This window comes from Mesoplodon mirus, assembly GCF_964341445.2.
Source record: "Mesoplodon mirus genome assembly, chromosome: 3".
Lineage (NCBI taxonomy): Eukaryota > Metazoa > Chordata > Mammalia > Artiodactyla > Ziphiidae > Mesoplodon > Mesoplodon mirus.
Genome location: NC_138978.1, coordinates 162,646,859 through 162,665,421, shown reverse-complemented (window position 1 = coordinate 162,665,421; position 18,563 = coordinate 162,646,859). Strand labels below are relative to the sequence as shown.

General features: G+C 37.4%; 1 protein-coding gene across 3 annotated transcripts in view; it reads left to right on the top strand.

Annotated features, from left to right (window-relative positions):
• Positions 1-10,740, top strand: part of TOR1AIP1 (torsin 1A interacting protein 1) — a 44,533-nt gene extending 33,793 nt beyond the window's left edge. For all 3 annotated transcript variants that reach the window (XM_082613503.1, XM_082613502.1, XM_082613504.1), the window contains 3 exons: positions 5,100-5,144; positions 5,502-5,558; positions 7,963-10,740. In XM_082613503.1, coding sequence (XP_082469629.1) covers positions 5,100-5,144; positions 5,502-5,558; positions 7,963-8,750 — 890 coding nt within the window. In that variant the 3' untranslated portion in view covers positions 8,751-10,740. The remainder of the gene's footprint in view (positions 1-5,099; positions 5,145-5,501; positions 5,559-7,962) is intronic.
• Positions 10,741-18,563: the final 7,823 nt, after the last annotated feature.

Genomic DNA, 18,563 nt, shown 5'->3' with positions numbered 1-18,563 from the left:
TGTTAAGACACTGTACAAATGCAATGCAGAAGGGAAAATAATTATATTGAAGGTCGAGTTGGAATGTAGAAGTAGATCTTTATGGTTGCTAAATTGATAGTGCATTTATAGTATTTTCTCTGTATTCCTACTTTGTCTTAAGTTTGTATATTTGTTATAGCTTAAATAGTTGTATACTGGTTGATAGCCATCTACCATATATACAGGACTTCCGGAGTTAAAGAGAAACTATATAGCAGAAATTTGCACATTCAGGTGCAGGTAACAAAATTTTTTAGATTTTTGACCACAGAAGGACTTTAAGATAAGAAGAAAGAATTTTCAATCAGAGTAGAAGATTGCAGTGATTTCCAAACAGCCTTATAGATTTCTCTTCAATCTAACATCATTTGAAAAAACTTTTCCTTGGCATTCCAAGTTTCATATCTTATTGTCTTAACTATACACTTCTGCCTGCTTCAGTGAGAAAAAAAAATTCATTTTTAGATTTAGGTGTTCAAGAACCTGGATTTCAGATCATTATAACCCTAGGTTAGCACCAGTTCTCTGGGTAGACAGGTCCCAGTTCAGGTTTCTGCCTGTATCCAGATCTTTGGGGAAAGATAGAACCACTGTCTATACTTTTGCTGTGTCCCAGATGGTAAAACAGTGAGGCCTCTGAGTCTGTGCTTCATTAATACACATGTTTTGGAACCTGTCTCTAAAAGTGGTGTAGAGAAAAGAGGAGAGTTTGGAGTTAGAGCTATTGGGTTCCAGTCCCAGATCTTCTACTTACTAATTAAGTCATCTTGGTAAAGTCTCTTAAACTTTGTGAACCTCAATTTTCTTAACTTTAGAGTTGGGACAATAGTGCCTATAACTAGGTTATTCTAATGAGCTTATTATATATGTGAACACAATTTTTTAAGTCTAAATATACCACATAGGGGCTTCCCTGGTGGCGCAGTGGTTGAGAGTCCGCCTGCCGGTGCAGGGGACGCGGGTTCGTGCCCCTGTCCGGGAGGATCCCACATGCCGCGGAGCGCCTGGGCCCGTGAGCCATGGCCGCTGGGCCTGCGCGTCCGGAGCCTGTGCTCCGCAACGGGAGAGGCCACAACAGTGAGAGGCCCGCGTAGTGCAAAAAAAAAAAAAAAAAAAAAAAAAAAAAAAAAAGAAAAATAAATATACCACATAAATAATTAATGCTTATTTATTGTTAACAATATATTGTGTAATAATCAGTACTAATAACTATGAAAGATTCATAACCTCTGCTTTTGACTTTATAGAGTGATTGATTGTTACCATACTCTTCATACTAGAAAAGCTCTGAGCTTTATCTTTTTAAAAAGATCTTTTTTAATGGAATTTTTATTACTGTCTGTAAAAATATTTTTAATAAGGATAAAGTTTACCTTTTAGACAGTGTGTTGCCTCAGCAGAATATATACCCTACTAAGTCTGAGTTCTTCAAATTATATAAATATTTCATATGGTATATAATAACTGTTACTTATCTATTCTATATCATTAAAATCATCATAGAAGAGCACTTAACATTTTTATGTATTGTCTCATTTGATCTTTGCAACCATGGATTAAAGTATTCAAGATAAACCTTATCTTGATGGATTTTTTTTCTAAATTGTTTCACATACTCTTTAACTGTAGGTTAAACTATTTTATTGAAGTGTGATTGACATACATTCATTTTGGTTTTTAAAATATTTTGTTAAAGTATAGTTGATTTACAGTGTTGTGTTAATTTCTGCTGTATGGCAAAGCGATTCAGTTATTCATATATATATTCTTTTTCATATTCTTTTCCATTATGGGTTATCACAGGATATTGAATATAGTTCCCTGTGCTATACAATAGGACCTTGTTGTTTATCCATCCTATATATAATAGTTTGCATCTGCTAATCCCAAACTCCCAGTCGATTCCTCCCCTACCCCCACCTTCTTGGCAACAACAGGTGTGTTCTCTATGTCTGTGAGTCTGTTTCTGTTTCATAGATACGTTCATTTATGTCATATTTTAGAATCCACATATGAATGATGTCATATGGTATTTGTCTTTCTCTGACTCACTTCGCTTAGTATGATAATCTCTAGGTCCATCCATGTTGCTGCAAACTGCATTATTTCATTCTCTTTTATGGTTAATATTCCATTGATTATATATATACCACATCTTCTTTATCAATTCATCTGTGATTGACATGCATTTAATGTATACAACTTATGTATTTACTGTATACAACTTGATGAGTTTGGAGATAAGTATATACCTGTGAAACCATCACCATAGTCTATGCCGTGAACATATCTATCACCTCCAAAAGTTTTCTCCCACCCTCTTTATTTATTATTATGTGTGTGATAAGAACACTTAAGATCTACCCTCTTAGCAAATTTTTAATATATAGGACAATAAATATAGGTACTATGCTCTACAGTAGATTTCTAGGATTTTTTCATCTCATTTAACTGAAACTGTGTACCCTTTGACTGATATCTCCTGATTTCCCCCTCCCCCAGGCCCTGGAAACCACCTGTTTCTATGAATTTGACTATGTTCCTCACATAAATGATATTATGAAGTATTTGCATATCTGTATCTGACTTATTTCATTAGGATAACGTTCTCCATGTTGTCCAGAGTGGCAAGATTTCCTTCTTTTTTAAAGCTGAATAATAATTCCACTGTGTGTGTATGTGTGTGTATACATATGTATGTATAAATACATCACATTTTCTTTATCCATTAATTTGTCAGTGGACATTTAGTTTGCTTCCCTGTTTTGGCTATTGTGAATATGACTGCAGTGAACATGGGTGTGCAGATATCTCTCCAAGATTGTAATTTCAGTTCCTTTGGATATATATCCAAAAGTGGGATTGCCGGATCATATGGTAGTCCATTTTTAACCTTTTGGGGAACCTCCATAATTCTTTTCCATAGTGACTGCACCAATTTATATTCCCACCAACAGTGTACAGGGATTCTCTTTCCTCCACATCCGCTCCACATACCTTGCACTTTTGTTTTTTCGATAATAGCCACAATACATTTGATAATGTGAGGTGATTTCTCATTGTGATTTTGATCACATAAGTCATGTGCTTTTTTTTTTTTTTTTTTTTTTTGCTGTACACGGGCCTGTCACTGCTGTGGCCTCTCCCGCCGCGGAGCACAGGCTCCGGAAGCGCAGGCTCAGCGGCCATAGCTCACGGGCCCATCCGCTCCGCGGCATGTGGGATCCTCCCGGACCGGGGCACGAACCCATGTCCCCTGCATCGGCAGGCGGACTCTCAACCACTGCGCCACCAGGGAAGCCCTAGTCATGTGCTTTTTAAGTTTGATGTAATCCCATGGTCTATTTTTACTTTTGTTGTCCGTGCTTTTGTTGTTATATCCAAGAAATCATTGTCAAGGCCAACTTCAAGAAGCTTTTTCCCCATGTTTCTTCTGGGAGTTTTATTGTTTCAATTCTTAATTTAAGTCTTTAATCCATTTTGAGTCAATTTTTGTATATGGTATAAGGGTCCAATTTCATTCTTTGTATGTGGATACCCAGTTTCCCCAGTACCATTTACTGAAGAGACTATCCTTTCACTATTGTGTAGTCTTGACACTCTTGTTGAGGATCAGTTGACTATATCTTCATGGGTTTATTTCTGACTTTCTCTTCTCTTCCATTGGTCTATATGTCTGTATTTATGGCAGTATAATAATGTTTTGATTATTCTAGCTTTGTGATATATTTTGAAATCAGAAAGTGTGATGCCTCCAGTTTTGTTCTTCTTACTCAAAGTTGTTTTGGCCTTTCATATTTGGGATCTTTCATGGTTCCATATGAATTTTAGGATTGTTTTCTGTATCTGTAAAAAAATGCCATTGGAATTTTGATACAGATTGCACTGAATCTGTAGATTGCTTTCGGTAGTGTGGACATTTTAAGAATATTAATTCTCCATTCCATGACCGTGGGATGTCTTTCCATTTACTTATGTCTGCTTTAATTCCTTTCATCAGTGTTTTAGAGGTTTCAGTGTATAATTATTTTACCTCCCTGGTGAATCTTATTCCTAAATATTTTATTCTTTTTGATGCTATTGTAAATGGGAGTTTTTCTTAATTTTGTGTTAATTTTGTTTTCTTAATTTTATGTTCTTATGAGTTATATGAATGTTACATATGTTTCATAATAACTATTATTTAGCTATTCTCCATTACTAATATCATCATGCACTTCACACCATTTTCATATATTATCTCATTTGATCTTTGCAACCATGGAATGAGGTATTTAAGATAAACATTATCTGATGGAAATTTTTTTTTTTTTTAGTAAGACAGTTTTAACTTTGGTTACCTAACTTTGAAGCTTCTAAATGATGCCATTTCCTAGGCTAACCTAGTAATTGCAAAACAATATGCCTTTAGAGTTAAGGTTGATGTCATTTTGTTTCATTTGAGGTTTTTTGTCATATGACCAGAAGTAAGGCTATTTCTGTAAAAATACATATAAAATAAATAAATTAGCAATGCTAATTTTATTCTTCCAGTTTAGATCAGTGTTTCTCAAATGAAAACTGTTGATAAATACTAGGAAGATCACTTATACACATAAAGTTATAAAACTCCAGGCAAGTGCTAGATGACAGTATTGGTAATGTAGATCATACAAATGAGTAGCTCAGCCTCTTCCCTTTCTGAACCCTGTCCTTCCATTTCCTCTCTCTTAGACGTTAAAATCTGTGGCTATGCCAAGGAGGACATAGAGGAAAAGGAAAGGGCTTTTCATTTGTTTTCTAAAGTATGATGGAAATAGTGATTTGATGGAGTGGTGGGAAAATTATTTTTAAAATCTATTGTTTAACCACAAAGCTAAAACAATTACTTGTCTATTACCAGAAATGGTGAAAAGTTTTTCAGTGTAATTTCTAACATACTACTGATATTTGAAATGGTCAGAAACACCAGAGGAAGTATTTGAATCAGTTTGAGGTTGAAATTAGTGAAGATTAAGATTGAGTTTTACCTTAAAACCCCTTATCCAGGGAGCTCAGTAATCCATAATCATATTTTGTCCTTCTTTCCCTCTTTACAGCATCATCATCAGGCAAGCATTCGATATATGGCAGTTTTTCAGATGGTATTATTTGTTTCCTTTCATTATAGCTGTGCTTATTTTCTTTGTCCTCTTAACTTTGTCCCAGAAGTTTCACCACTTCCATTAAATAATTTGGGTCAAGTTCTTCAAGGCTTTCTCACAAAACTAATGTGTTAAGAGTATGCTTTGTACTCGACCATTACATTAATTATGAAAGAAATCAATCTTGTGTCTTAAGCAGCTGTCAATCTAATAGACACTTGGATCTTCTGCTTTTTCTTCTGTTTCTGACAGATCTCTGCCTTATTTTCTCTTGGTGAAATTTGTATTTTCTTTTTCTGTTGGAAATACTGAAATTATGAAACATAAATTGATAGTCTTTATTACTCCTATCATTAGATGACGGTGTTCAGAAATCAGAGCTTGGAAACCAATCTCCATCAACCTCCAGCCAACGTAAGTTTGTCTACTCAGCTTTCATTAAATGAGTCTCTAAAATTGGTGAACATAATGATTTTTAAATTTTTTTGACACCAAAGAACTTCATGCTATTTGAAGCATTATATTTTAAGTACTTCAAAGGAAAAAGTATATATTTTACCAGCAGTAAAAATCTTTAAGGACAAACTCTATGAAAAACATCTGGCTTTCCCCTTTACTTTATTATCCATAAGACCAAAAGTGAAAGTTAACAAGTAAAGCAACTAATACTGTTAACCAAGTGAACCTTATTGAGTCAAAAGATAGATGCACATAGCATGACATAATGGGAATACTATAGTTTTTTAGAGTTCACAGACCTGAATTTGAATTAGTTTGGACCACTTACCTTCTGTATAGCCTTGGGGCAAGTTTCTTTAGTTCTCTAACCCTTTTTATTATCTTGAAAGAGTACTAAGAAAATAACAGTGATTCTCAGATTCTTTGGTCTCAATACCACTTTCCACTAGCAAAATTAATAAGAACCCCAGAGACCTTTTTTAAAAAGAGACTTAAAAAATATATATGAGTTATACCTGTCCATATTTACCTAGAGATTAAAATTGGAAAAATTTTTTTAATGTTAGTTATTTTTAAATAATTTAGTAAGGAGAGTGGTAGATTGCTTTGTATTTTCTCTGATCTCTAATGCCTGGCTTAATAAAATGGAGCTGGAGTTTCATTCCGCTTCTGTATTCAAACTGTTACAATATATTGGGGGGTTTTTTGGTTTTTTAATTTATTAATTAATTTATTTTTGGCTGCATTTGGGTCTTCTTTGCTGCGCACAGGCTTTCTCTAGTTGCGGTGAGCGGGAGCTACTCTTCATTGCAGTGTGCAGGCTTCTCATTGCGGTGGCTTCTCTTTGTTGCAGAGTACGGGCTCTAGGCACTCAGGCTTCAGTAGTTGTGGCACGCGGGGTTCAGTAGTTGTGGCTTACGGGCTCTAGAGCGCAGGCTCAGTAGTTGTGGCGCACGGGCTTAGTTGCTCTGTGGCATGTGGGATCTTCCCAGACCAGGGATTGAACCCGCGTCCCCTGCATTGGCAGGCGGATTCTTAACCGCTGCGCCACCAGGGAAGTCCCAGTCAGTTGTTTTCTGAGCCTGAAAGCAACAGGCTCACATTGTTTGTTTTCCAGAAAAAGTCTCCCAAATATGAAAGTCTGACTAACCACAGTTTGTCACTTGTCCTTTCAAGTAAAAATTCTATGAAAAAAGCACTATTTCAGCTCACAACTCAGTTGCACAAAGTTCTTTTCTTTGAGACAGCCATATACTGTTCTGTGTAGCAGAAGTGCTTTCTATATATGTCCCATTTCTTCACATAGAATGTTAAGATTTCTACTCAAGGTTGAGTTCTAATAAGATAAATTCTTTTAAATGCTTTGTGAAGGATGTTCTCAAGTGAAACTGATAACCTGGAATACATGGCCATGAAGAATACACAGACAGTCCTAGTTTGGTGCTATTGCCCTGTGATTCATCTAAAGCATCAGTTATTTTTCCTACCATGGCTTTTTACACCATCAATGCAGATGTCAATATGGTGGAAAAAGGCAGATAAGATCTTAGTGCCGGGAGAATAGTTTTAACCTCAAGGACCCCCTTGAAGAGGATCTTGAGATACCCCACCAGCCACACTTTGAGAACTGTTGCTCTAGAGGGTCCACGGTACAATTATTAGTCTAAAGCAGTCAATAAATAGAAAGTGTAAAAATACTGTTGCTGTCATATTAAATTATTAAATGATGTGGTATATGAGAAAGTGCTTAAACTGAAAAGCACTAGGTAAATGTAAATTCATATCATCATTGCCAGTAATAATTAGGAATGAGTTGCAAACTAAGTTTTACCAGGGTTAACTTGCATACAGCAAAAGATAGGCATCAGTGCAATTAAAGGGACAGCTAGCTATTATGTGGAAGATTTCACTTATAATGCATCCTTTTCTTTATCCCTGTATGTACATAAATATTCCACCTTGGATAATAATCCATGTTAGTTTCTAAATTTAGAACTATTTTGTAAAGTGTCTTTTAATATTGTTTACCTCCCAAATATTAGCAGCAGTAATAATAGTTTTGCTTTATAAATTGTATTCTTTCTGACTTGCACATGCCATTACATATACTTAAATTCTACTTTATCCTCTAAGTCTCTTTATCATTTTGACATTGAAGAGACAATATGCATACTCATACACGTAACTTAAAACACATGTGCTAAATTATTTCTTTAAGAAAGTAAATTATCAGCTCCCTTCTGTAAATTCCTTCCTCTCTTATCTAATGCTTATGAAGATTAATATTGGCTTTAAAAGTCACTTGCTCTTGAACCTAAGAAAATAATATTTGTCTATCATTTCTTTTTTTTCTGAGCAGAAGTGACTGGACAACCCAAAAGTGCATCTTTTGTCAAGGTGAAGTGGTGGTGGCCCCATGCTCTGATAGCTGCTTTTCTCATTGGGTGTTTTTGGTACACTCGTACTCCTGAAGCAGAAACCACTGCTGTTCAGGAGTTCCAGAACCAGATGAAACAACTTATGAATAAGTACCAAGGTCAAGATGAGAAGCTGTGGAAAAGGAGCCTAACATTCCTGGAAAAACATCTTAATAGCTCCCACCCTCAGCCTCAGCCTGCTATCTTGCTGCTCACTGCTGCCCGAGATGCTGAAGAAGCACTCAAGTGTCTGAGTGAACAAATTGCTGATGCCTATTCTTCCTTCCGAAGTGTTCCTGCAATCCGGATTGATGGGACAGGCAAAGCAACTCAAGACAGTGATGTTGTCAAACTAGAGGTAGATCAGGAACTGAGCAGCGGATTCCAAAATGGCCAGAATGCAGCTGTGGTCCACCGCTTTGAGTCACTGCCTGCAGACTCTATTTTGATCTTCTATAAGTATTGTGATCATGAAAATGCAGCCTTCAAAGATGTAGCCTTAGTCCTAACTGTCTTGTTAGAGGAGGAGACACTTGGAACCAGTCTAGGCCTAAAGGAAATTGAAGAAAAAGTGAGGGATTTCCTCAAAGTCAAGTTCACCAACTCTGATACACCCAACTCCTACAAACACATGGACCCAGACAAATTGAGTGGGCTCTGGAGCCGTATTTCTCACTTAGTCCTGCCTGTACAACCTGAAAATGACCTGAAAAGGGGCATCTGCTTATAAGAGGAGACAGAAGAGAAAATCATGTCTCAAGTTCTGAGAATTTTTCAAACTTTCTAATGATAGACAGGATCCAGAGCTCTTTTTGAAAGAACTGGTTTCTTTTTAAAGGAGGTTAAGTTCTTAGGTAAACATGGAATATCTAAATCGTTTATTCAACCTAATTATCTGTTTTTTGAGAGAATCGTTTCCTTGTTTCCATTGAGATCTGTGTTAATGATATCTGAGGACTATAAATTATATGCAGTCCCATAGAGGATCGGCTTAGATTCTGGGTTGAATCATTATTGTTATGGTATGACCAGTGGGAGGGATAAGGCTCCTTCCTATGAATCCACCCAATTTTTTTTTTTTTTTTTTTTTTTTTTTTGTGGTTCGCGGGCCTCTCACTGTTGTGGCCTCTCCCGTTGTGGAGCACAGGCTCCAGATGCGCAGGCTCCAGATGCGCAGGCTCAGCAGCCATGGCTCATGGGCCCAGCTGCTCCGCGGCGTGTGGGATCTTCCCGGACCGGGACACGAACCCATGTCCCCTGCATCGGCAGGCGAACTCTCAACCACTGCGCCACCAGGGAAGCCCCCACCCAATTTTTTAACTTAGATTTTTTTCACAGTTTGTTGAGTTATTAGTAAGACAGCTCCCTGAACACAACTGTGGGTTCCCCTTTTGTCCTCTTCTACATCGTTTAGATGTGAATTCCGTAGTCAGCTTCTGTTTATAGGAACAAAAATAATGAAAGGCCATCCGAGTGTGTGTTTGGGATTTTTGTGTTTTTCCTTTGATTTTGGAGGGCAAGGAGAAGGAGACATGGGAAAAGTTGTGGAATGGGGAGGGAAAGGGGGGAAAAAGTCTTCAAGATGAAACGTTAAAATAAGCCACTGAGGGAATTCCCTGGCGTTCCAGTGGTTCCAGGACTCCACGCTTTCACTGCCGAGGGCCCAGGTTTGATCCCTGGTCAGGGAACTAAGATCCTGCAAGCCGCCCCACGTGGCCAAAAAGAAAGCCACTGGGGCTTAGGGTTAGTCAAACATAGTTACATGAACTGCATTCTCAGTGAATTCTGTTGGGACTTGTTTTTCACATGTCCTTTTTTCTCCTTTAAGAAATTTTTATTCCTCCCAAAGATTTTGAAGCATGTATATGATGAGGTTTAGTATATTTGTTCACTTGGCTCTTGAGAATGGGTAAGTTCAGAGCCATTTATTTTGGTCATATCCTGAAAGTTTTGTTAAGAAATACAATTTCAGGAATTGGTAAACCATCTGTTAACCAGCTCTCCTGGGCTGTTGAAGAAGGATTTGATTTCCTGCATGTCTCCTTGTTGCATTCTGAGTCCTCTAATGACACTCGTGTAACAAGAATAAAGATTTACAATGCACGTGATAAATTCTGCTAAGAGTGCCTCAAGCGAAAAAGAAAGTGAAGTTTACCATATATGAAGAATGTTAAAATGTACTACTGTACATTACTGTACTACTATAGAATTTCAGTTTTAACTTTGCATCACTAACAGCTTTCTCATCCATCAACTGCTTTGGTTTTCTTAGACGCTTAACATTCTGGATCCACTTTATTTTTTTAGTGTCTACAAACCTTTAAATGAAAATACTGTTTTTAGAATACTAGAGCCTGTCAATGGCTTCATCATTACCTTTTGAGGATCCCATGACTGGTGGTAGAGTACAGTCTCGTTTCTTCCCACTAGGACTACCAGTATTCATAAATTTATACCCCTTATTGTAATTTGTTCCTGACTGTCAGAAGTCAAATATTCTGATTTATAGAGGATTCTAAAACAAGAGTTTTTGAAAAGACTTATTTTATACATATATATATTATATGGAGAAACATGTTTTTTTAAATGTTTCACTGACCAAAATAATTTTAAAGTAATTAATATTACTTATATCAGGAAAATTAATTGTAGCAGCTGATCTGTAAATGACTTTAAAAGCTATTTTAGTAATTTAAATAAATTTACTTTCTTGGTTTGTACTCTTGTGTGTCATAAACTTAATGATTCATATACCTTTAAAAGAAATTATTCCTAGAGTTTTCTTTACACTTGAACAATTTTAGTGACTTCTGCTAGGAGAAACAAAGGCCAAACAAAGAATTGGAGCCACTCACAAGTACACTGGTAGGAAATATAATCACTGTGATTTTCTGTTTCATCCAGGGATTCTGAATTATCACTAAAATGGAATTAGTTCAGGTATTCCCCACTTGGCAAAAGAATCCACACCATGTTTCTCATATTTTTCATTCTCACCTCTCTAAAGAACCTTTTTAGATTTTTTTTTCCTAATCATCTACCCCCATGAAATTTTAATACTGCATATATACTCTATGTCTGTTTATGGACTGCATATTTTTATGCTTTATACACCTGAAGAATAAGATTTTTTTTGCCCCCATTGAAAGTGCATGCTCAAGAACATCTGTATTTTAGATCATTGATGCCTAAAACATTTTGTTTTGTTCATGTTACCATAATCCGTTTGGAGGGGAAAATTTAATAAATCATCGGCTTGAAAATAGGAACTTGGGCCTCTAGAAATTAGGCACATTGTGACTTTTGGTGACAACATTGGCCCAGGGAAAACCACAGTGCAAAGCTGGCCTTACAAATTTCTAAAAACTTAATTTGCTTCCCTTCTCTTAATGACTTTCTTATATTACTTTTAAGGAGGTTTTCTAAACCTCCAGTCCTCAATGATAGGAAATAAACCTGATTTTCATTCTACGAAGAGAAGTGAAACTTAGAAAAGGTTTGCATAGTTAATACCTACACTAAAGATATAAAGCCCAATTTGCCTGTGACCTTAGGTCTTCTGAAAGCAGCCTTTGTGTTGTCAATATGAGGAAGCATTTCTCATTGATTGCAAAAAAAGCAGTGGACTATTCTTCTACATTGTCCTTATCAAGGCCACAGAGTAAAATCTTATGGTATGAAGATTCTACTGGCATTAGCCACCTGGGATGAAGGTGTGAGTCCTGAGTCTGGGAAACCAAGCTAACTCTTCCATTGACTGCCATTGACTTGGAAAAAGAGGAAACTCCTGCCTTAAACCTATCTTTGGCCTGGATTCAGAGAAGTCCTGGTGGGCTTGCAGGTTCTTCTGGATGGTAGGAGAAATATAGCCCATCACCTGAGCATGAACAGGGAGAAGCCTCTTGTAATTTACAAATTATAGTCTTGTCTTTTGCACACTCTTGGACTCCTCTGGAATATTTTTCATATCTTCCCTTCTCCCTTTTCCCAGCCTCACGCTCTGCTAATTCTTATTTGTTCTGAATGCTTTATTTTTTTTCAGGCAGAACTCTACTGAACCTAACCTAATTCCCTACCCTGAAATGCTGGTGCAGGTGCCTCTTCTTTACACACTTGTTCATCCTGTATTACCCCTGTCACAGCACTTAGCACACTCCCACAACCATATGCCTCTGTAAAAAAAATTTTATTAGTATAGTTGATTTACAGTGTTGTGTTAATTTCTGCTGTACAGCAAAGTGATTCAGTTATACATATATACTTTTTCATGTTATTTTCCATTTTGGTTTATTACAAACTTAAATATAGTTCCCTGTGCTATACAGTAAGGCCTTGTTGGATAAACAACATAAAATACATAAAATAGTTTGCATCTGCTAATCCCAAACTCCCACTCCATCCCTCCCCCACCCCCCCTCCACCTTGGCAACCACAAGTCTGTTCTCTTTGTATGTTTCTGTTTCATAGATAGGTTCATTTGTGTCACATTTTGGATTCCACATATAAGTGATATCATATGATATTTGTCTTTCTGACTGACTTCACTTAGTATGATAATCCTGGGTCCATCCATGTTGCTACAAACGGCATTGTTTTGTTTTTTTATGGCTGAGTAATATTCCACTGTAAATAGTGCTACTATGAACTTAAGGGTACATGTATCTTTTCGAATTAGAGTTTTGTCTGAGTATATGCCCAGGAGTGGGATTGCTGGATCACCATATGCCTCTTGAGATCAGGAGTGTGTGATCAATCTACGCACAGTGGTAATCACATAAAGTGCTCAAATATTTGTTAAATAAAAATTACAAGCCCTGTGTGGTTAGCAAAAATAGGTAAGTTGCATCTTTCTCAGTGTTTTGCTTTTTTTCTGTTATTCCTGAGCCTTTTTTTTTGTAAATCTTTTTTATATAAACTATTTCAACCTGGATTCAGTAGGGCTATGAATAATTTCAGGAAAGAGGAAGGGGACCAATCTCAGAAGGGAAACCTGGCCCTTTTCTGGTGGAAGCAAGGATCATTAGTGAGAGGTCCCCAAGGGGAAGGTGAATGTTAAGAAAGAAAACTGGGAGGCCTTAAGGTCTTTCCACAGTAAGATTAGGAATTTGAGTTTTCTTAAAAGAGCTAGGAAGTTTCCTTACATCTTTTCATGTTGCATAAGAGGGTAATTATAGTCCAGATAAGAGATGGCTATGGATGTGGAGAGAAGATGGATAAGAAAAATATTCGAGAAGTAGAAATGACAAGGTTTGGTAATCGAATGTAATGTTATAGAGAAAATACCTCATAGAGGACTCTTCAAAGCGCTGTACTACTAAAAATACCTCCTCAATCTATTTAGCTCATCTATCTTCTCTCCCCAAATACTAAGCACACAGTGGTAAACTAAATTCTTATCTCTGAATGTCTTTCTGTTGACTTTTAGCAGTTTGAAGTAGAGACTCACATATTTAGTCAGGAGTTATTTGATTGTAAATAAAAACCCTGTCTAATCAGCAGAAGAGGAAAGGAAGGGTGAGGTGGGTTTTGTAAGAATATACATCTGAGACTCCAAGAAAATATGGGAACTGTGAGGACTGTTCTGGACGGAGACCTCACAGCCATTCCCTCTGCCTCTACTTCTGGCTTGCTATGCCTCAGCAACTTCCCCTCGTGTCTTTTTTTTTTTGTGGCTGCGTTGGGTCTTCATTGCTGCGAGCAGGTTTTCTCTAGTTGCGGCGAGCGGGGGCTACTCTTTGTTGCGGTGCGTGGGCTTCTCATTGCTGTGGCTTCTCTTGTTGCGGAGCACGGGCTCTAGGCATGTGGGCTTCAGTAGTTGTGGCACGCGGGCTCTAGAGCGCAGGCTCAGTAGTTGTGGCACACGGGCTTAGTTGCTCTGTGGCATGTGGGATCCTCCTGGACCACGGATCGAACCCGTGTCCCCTGCATTGGCAGGCAGATTCTTAACCACTGCACCACCAGGGAAGTCCCTTGCTCCTGTTTTATGTCCTGCTTTTTGGCCACAAGGCATGTGGGATCCTAGCTCCCCAGAGCCAGGGATAGAACCCGTACCTCCTGCTTTGGAAGGTGAAGTCCTAACCACTGGACCACCAGGGAAATCCCTTTCTTCCCACTTTTAGAGAGCACCATTCTTAAGCTAAACTCAAGAAGAGAAACTGCTCCGTTCTATATAGCCCATAAGGGAATATTTACTCATAGTAGTTATGTGCATTTCTTGATGAGCAATTTTTTTAATCTACTCTCAATTTCGTAGTTTAAATGGACTTTCTCCTACTTTGTATACCATGAAGGTGGAAAAGATCTATATCCAGACCTTTGAATCTGTATTAAGTTGTCCCTCACCATTTTCTAGTTTTTGTTACTATTTATTGAGTGCTTCTTAATGCCCCCAAACACTGTTTCAACTTCTTTACATGTATTAACTGATTTAATTCTCACAATAATCCTGTGAGGTGGTAATATTATCCCAACCTTATAGACAGGAAACTGAAGCACAGCAAGATAAAATGACACCCCAAAATACCCAAGTAAAAAGTGGTAAAGCAGAGATTTGAACCCAGGCTGTCTGTGTTTAAAACATCTATTCTTACCACTATGTAGAGAGTCTAGAACCCCATATATGATGTTTCTCCCCAATCTATTCAGGCTCTATACAGACTGGAGTATTTTTCTAACATTGTAGAATTTTTTTTTCAATTGAACTATAGTTGATTTACAATATTGTGTTTGTTTCAGGTGTACAGTGAAGTGATTCAGATATATATAGATGTATAGGTATATATATATTCTTTTTCAGGTCCTTTTCCACTATAAGTTATTACAAGATATTGAATATGGTTCCCTGTGCTTTACAGTTTTTTGTTCCTTGTTCTTTGTCTCTTTCATATATAATGGTGTAGATCCCATACTCCTAATTTATCCCTCCTCCCCTCCTTTCCCCCTTGGTAACCCTAACTTTGTTTTCTCTGTCTGTGAATCTGTTTCTGTTTTGTAAATAAGGTTTTGGGTTATTTTTTAGATTCCACATATAAGTGATATCGCATGATATTTGTCTTTTTCTGTCTGACTTACTTCACTTAGTATGATAATCTCTAGGCCCATGCATGTTGCATGAAAGGATATTTCATACTTTTTTATGGCTAATATCCTATTATTATATATAGGATATATATATATACCTTATACTATATATATTATATATAGTATACTATATATATATATATAGTATATTATAGTATATATAATATTTACATTACATAAATATTATATATTATATATATAGGATAGGATATATATCCTATATATAGGATATATATATACTTATATATAGGATATATATATATATATATATATATATATAGTATATGTGTATATATACCACATCTTTTTTATCCATTCATCTGTTGATGGATGTTTGGATTGTTTCCATGTCTTAGCTATTGTAAATAGTGCTGCTATGAACATTGGGGTGTATGTATCTTTTCAGATTAGAGTTTTTGTCTTTTCCGGATATATGCCCAGGGGTGGTGGGATTGCTGGATCATACTGTAGCTCTATTTTTAGTTTTTTAAGGAACCTCCATATTGTTCTTCATAGTGGCTGCACCAATTTACATTCTCACCAACAGTGTAGGAGGGTTTCCTTTCCTCCACACCCTCTCCAGCATTTATTATTTTGTAGATTTTTGATGATGGCCATTCTGACTGGTGTGAGGTGATACCTCATTGTAGTTTTGATTTGCATTTCTCTAATAATTAGTGATGTTGAGCAACTTTTCACGTGCCTGTTGCCATCTGTATGTCTTCTTTGGAGAAATGTCTATTTTGATTTTTTGATTGGGTTGTTTTTTTTTGTTTGTTTGTTTGTTTGTTTTTTGCAGTACGCGGGCCTCTCACTGTTGTGGCCTCTCCCGCTGCAGAGCACGGGCTCCGGACGCGCAGGCTCAGCGGCCATGGCTCACGGGCCCAGCCGCTCCGTGGCATGTGGGATCTTCCCAGACTGGGGCACGAACCTGTGTCCCCTACATCAGCAGGCGGACTCTCAACCACTGCGCCACCAGGGAAGCCCCATGGGTTGGTTTTTTGATACTGAGTTGTATGCCAACTTTGTAGATTCTTATTTGTGATTTTCCTTTAAGCCATTTTCTTTCTTTCCTTCTTGCTCAGCTTTGTGGAATTCAATACTGCACACACCCAGGGTCTAAAGAATTTTGAGTAGAGTGAGACACACCTGTTGACTCATATTTGCATACATTGACATCATGCTTTTGTAACTGGAGGCCTGCAGTGTTGACTCACAGTTTATCTTTTACGAAATACCTACACATAGCCTAGGTGTTAGCTGTCCCTGTATACCATGGAGCCTTTGTTTTGCCTGCCCTCAGCCTTGATGCAAAATAGCACTTCTTGGAATTCCTAAGGAAGAGTCCAGTTGCCTCAAAAGCATTGGTAATTTCACATAAACAGTTGGGAAAGGATGATAAGAGCACAGGCCCTACAATCCCAGCTCCAACACTTTTCTCACTGAGTGACATTGGCAAATTACTTCTCTATGCCTCAATATTCCTCATCTCTAAAATGGGGGAAATAACATAACTACTACCTTAGTGGTGTTATGAGGATTAAGTCAGTTATACATACAAAGCACTTAAAAAGTGCTGAGCACATCAAAGGGTACAATGTTAGCCACTTTTGTTCATCTAAATTCTGACCAAGGATTCTCTTCTCCCCATCTGTGTGACATCAACTGTGGCTGGCTTATATCTCTACCTCCTAAGTGACCCTTATTCTACAGAGTACCTGGGCTTTCTCCCAGTTTACACCTCCATCACAAACCCCAATCCATCACAATGTTCATTAAACAAAGGGCTTCCAGTTACCAGAATCCACCCTTTCCAAAAATCTGGGAAATTATAAAGAACAAAAAAGATTTCCATCACATGTGGATAGCTATTTCATATTTCCATGGCTTATTCTTACGTAGCTTCACTGTCTAACTCTCAGCCTTAAAGATGTCATTTTTATTCAAGCAACTGTAATTTGTTGAGATTATTTTCCAAGTGCTGCACAGACCACCTTGTGTTAAACACAGAGATGTGCCACTTAGACCCTCTTAGAGGAAGAATTTGTTGTGCCAGCTGCTGGGAATACGGTTAATGGACAGCCTTCACCATCAGCCACTTCATGGATTGCTTCAGCTGCAGAGAGTCACTTTATCCAACGTCATGCCACGGGGGGAGGGGGTGTACATCTAATGGCTGATTGACGGAATATAGAGGCTCAGCCTTCTCAGCCCAACACAATGCAATTTGGACAGGCCATTTGCACTCCAGAGCTTCCGCATGAGGTTGGCTAAGGCTATAGCACCTGTATCATAGTGTGACATCCTGCTTCCTTCTCCTCCCTTCCACAGGTGCTCATACCCAGCGCATTCCCTAGTAAACATCCAGCACACTAAACTTTGTTTCGTAGTCTGCTTCTCAGAGACCCCCACCTGTGTCACACTCTAAGCTTAGTGTAGTCTATAAATGGAATGAGTAATAGCTAATGTTTATTGAGTACTAAATATGTGCCAAGCACATACTTATGATAGGCACCGTACATATAGTAGTATCTCATTTAATTTTCATAATGCTTTGAAGTAAATACTACTACTATCTGACTGTTATAGATAAGGAAACAAAGATACAAAGCTATACTGTTAGTAACTGGTGGAGACAGAATTTGAACACAGATCATCTGATCCAGAGCCTACCTTTTTAACCATCATGCTACATTCTATCCTATAATAATATCTACTTCTTAAGAAGTGAAAATGATATTAAACCATATCTTATAAACCATAACATATGATGGGTGTAAGTTAAGGAAACATAGTGTATGACCTATAAGATCACTTCATTATCTGATGAAATTTATGCTTCTCTATAGAGATAAAAGCTGGTAAAAACATTTGAAACTCTATTAGGAAGAATATCTTTCTAACAACAAAGGCCTACTGTGGTTCTGATTTCCAAAATTTGAATGTAGGTTGAACTAGAGGTAGGTTGAATTAAATCTCTGTCAATGCTGACTCTATAAAATTGACAAAGGTTGTAATATCTGAAAATACTGTAAAGCCCAAAGTATTTGTTTGATGTTGCCTCTGAAAGAGTCTTTATCTCTTGTAGCCAATAATCTGTCCATTGTTCAACAGATGACTCAAGCTGGGTTTGAGTGATATAATACTTGCCACTTGAAATACAACATCTTAGTGAGCAAATTCCAGTAAAATCTTTCCCTTTGGAAATAGTCCCAAAGGATAAAATTTTCTGTTGTTAACTGGTAGGTTCCAAAGACCAAAGGTTTGCTTCTCTGAAATATTTTTATTAGCCTTGGACAAGCAGGTTGACAGACAGAGGGAATGAAGTACTTTCATGTTCAGGAAATGTAGCCAACCTCCTACTTCTGACTTCACCTCTAAGTTTTTACTGTTATTGAATCAGCAGCTCTGCTCTTTGAGTCATGTGGGTTATTACTGAAGTAGCCCTTCTACCCTTAACATT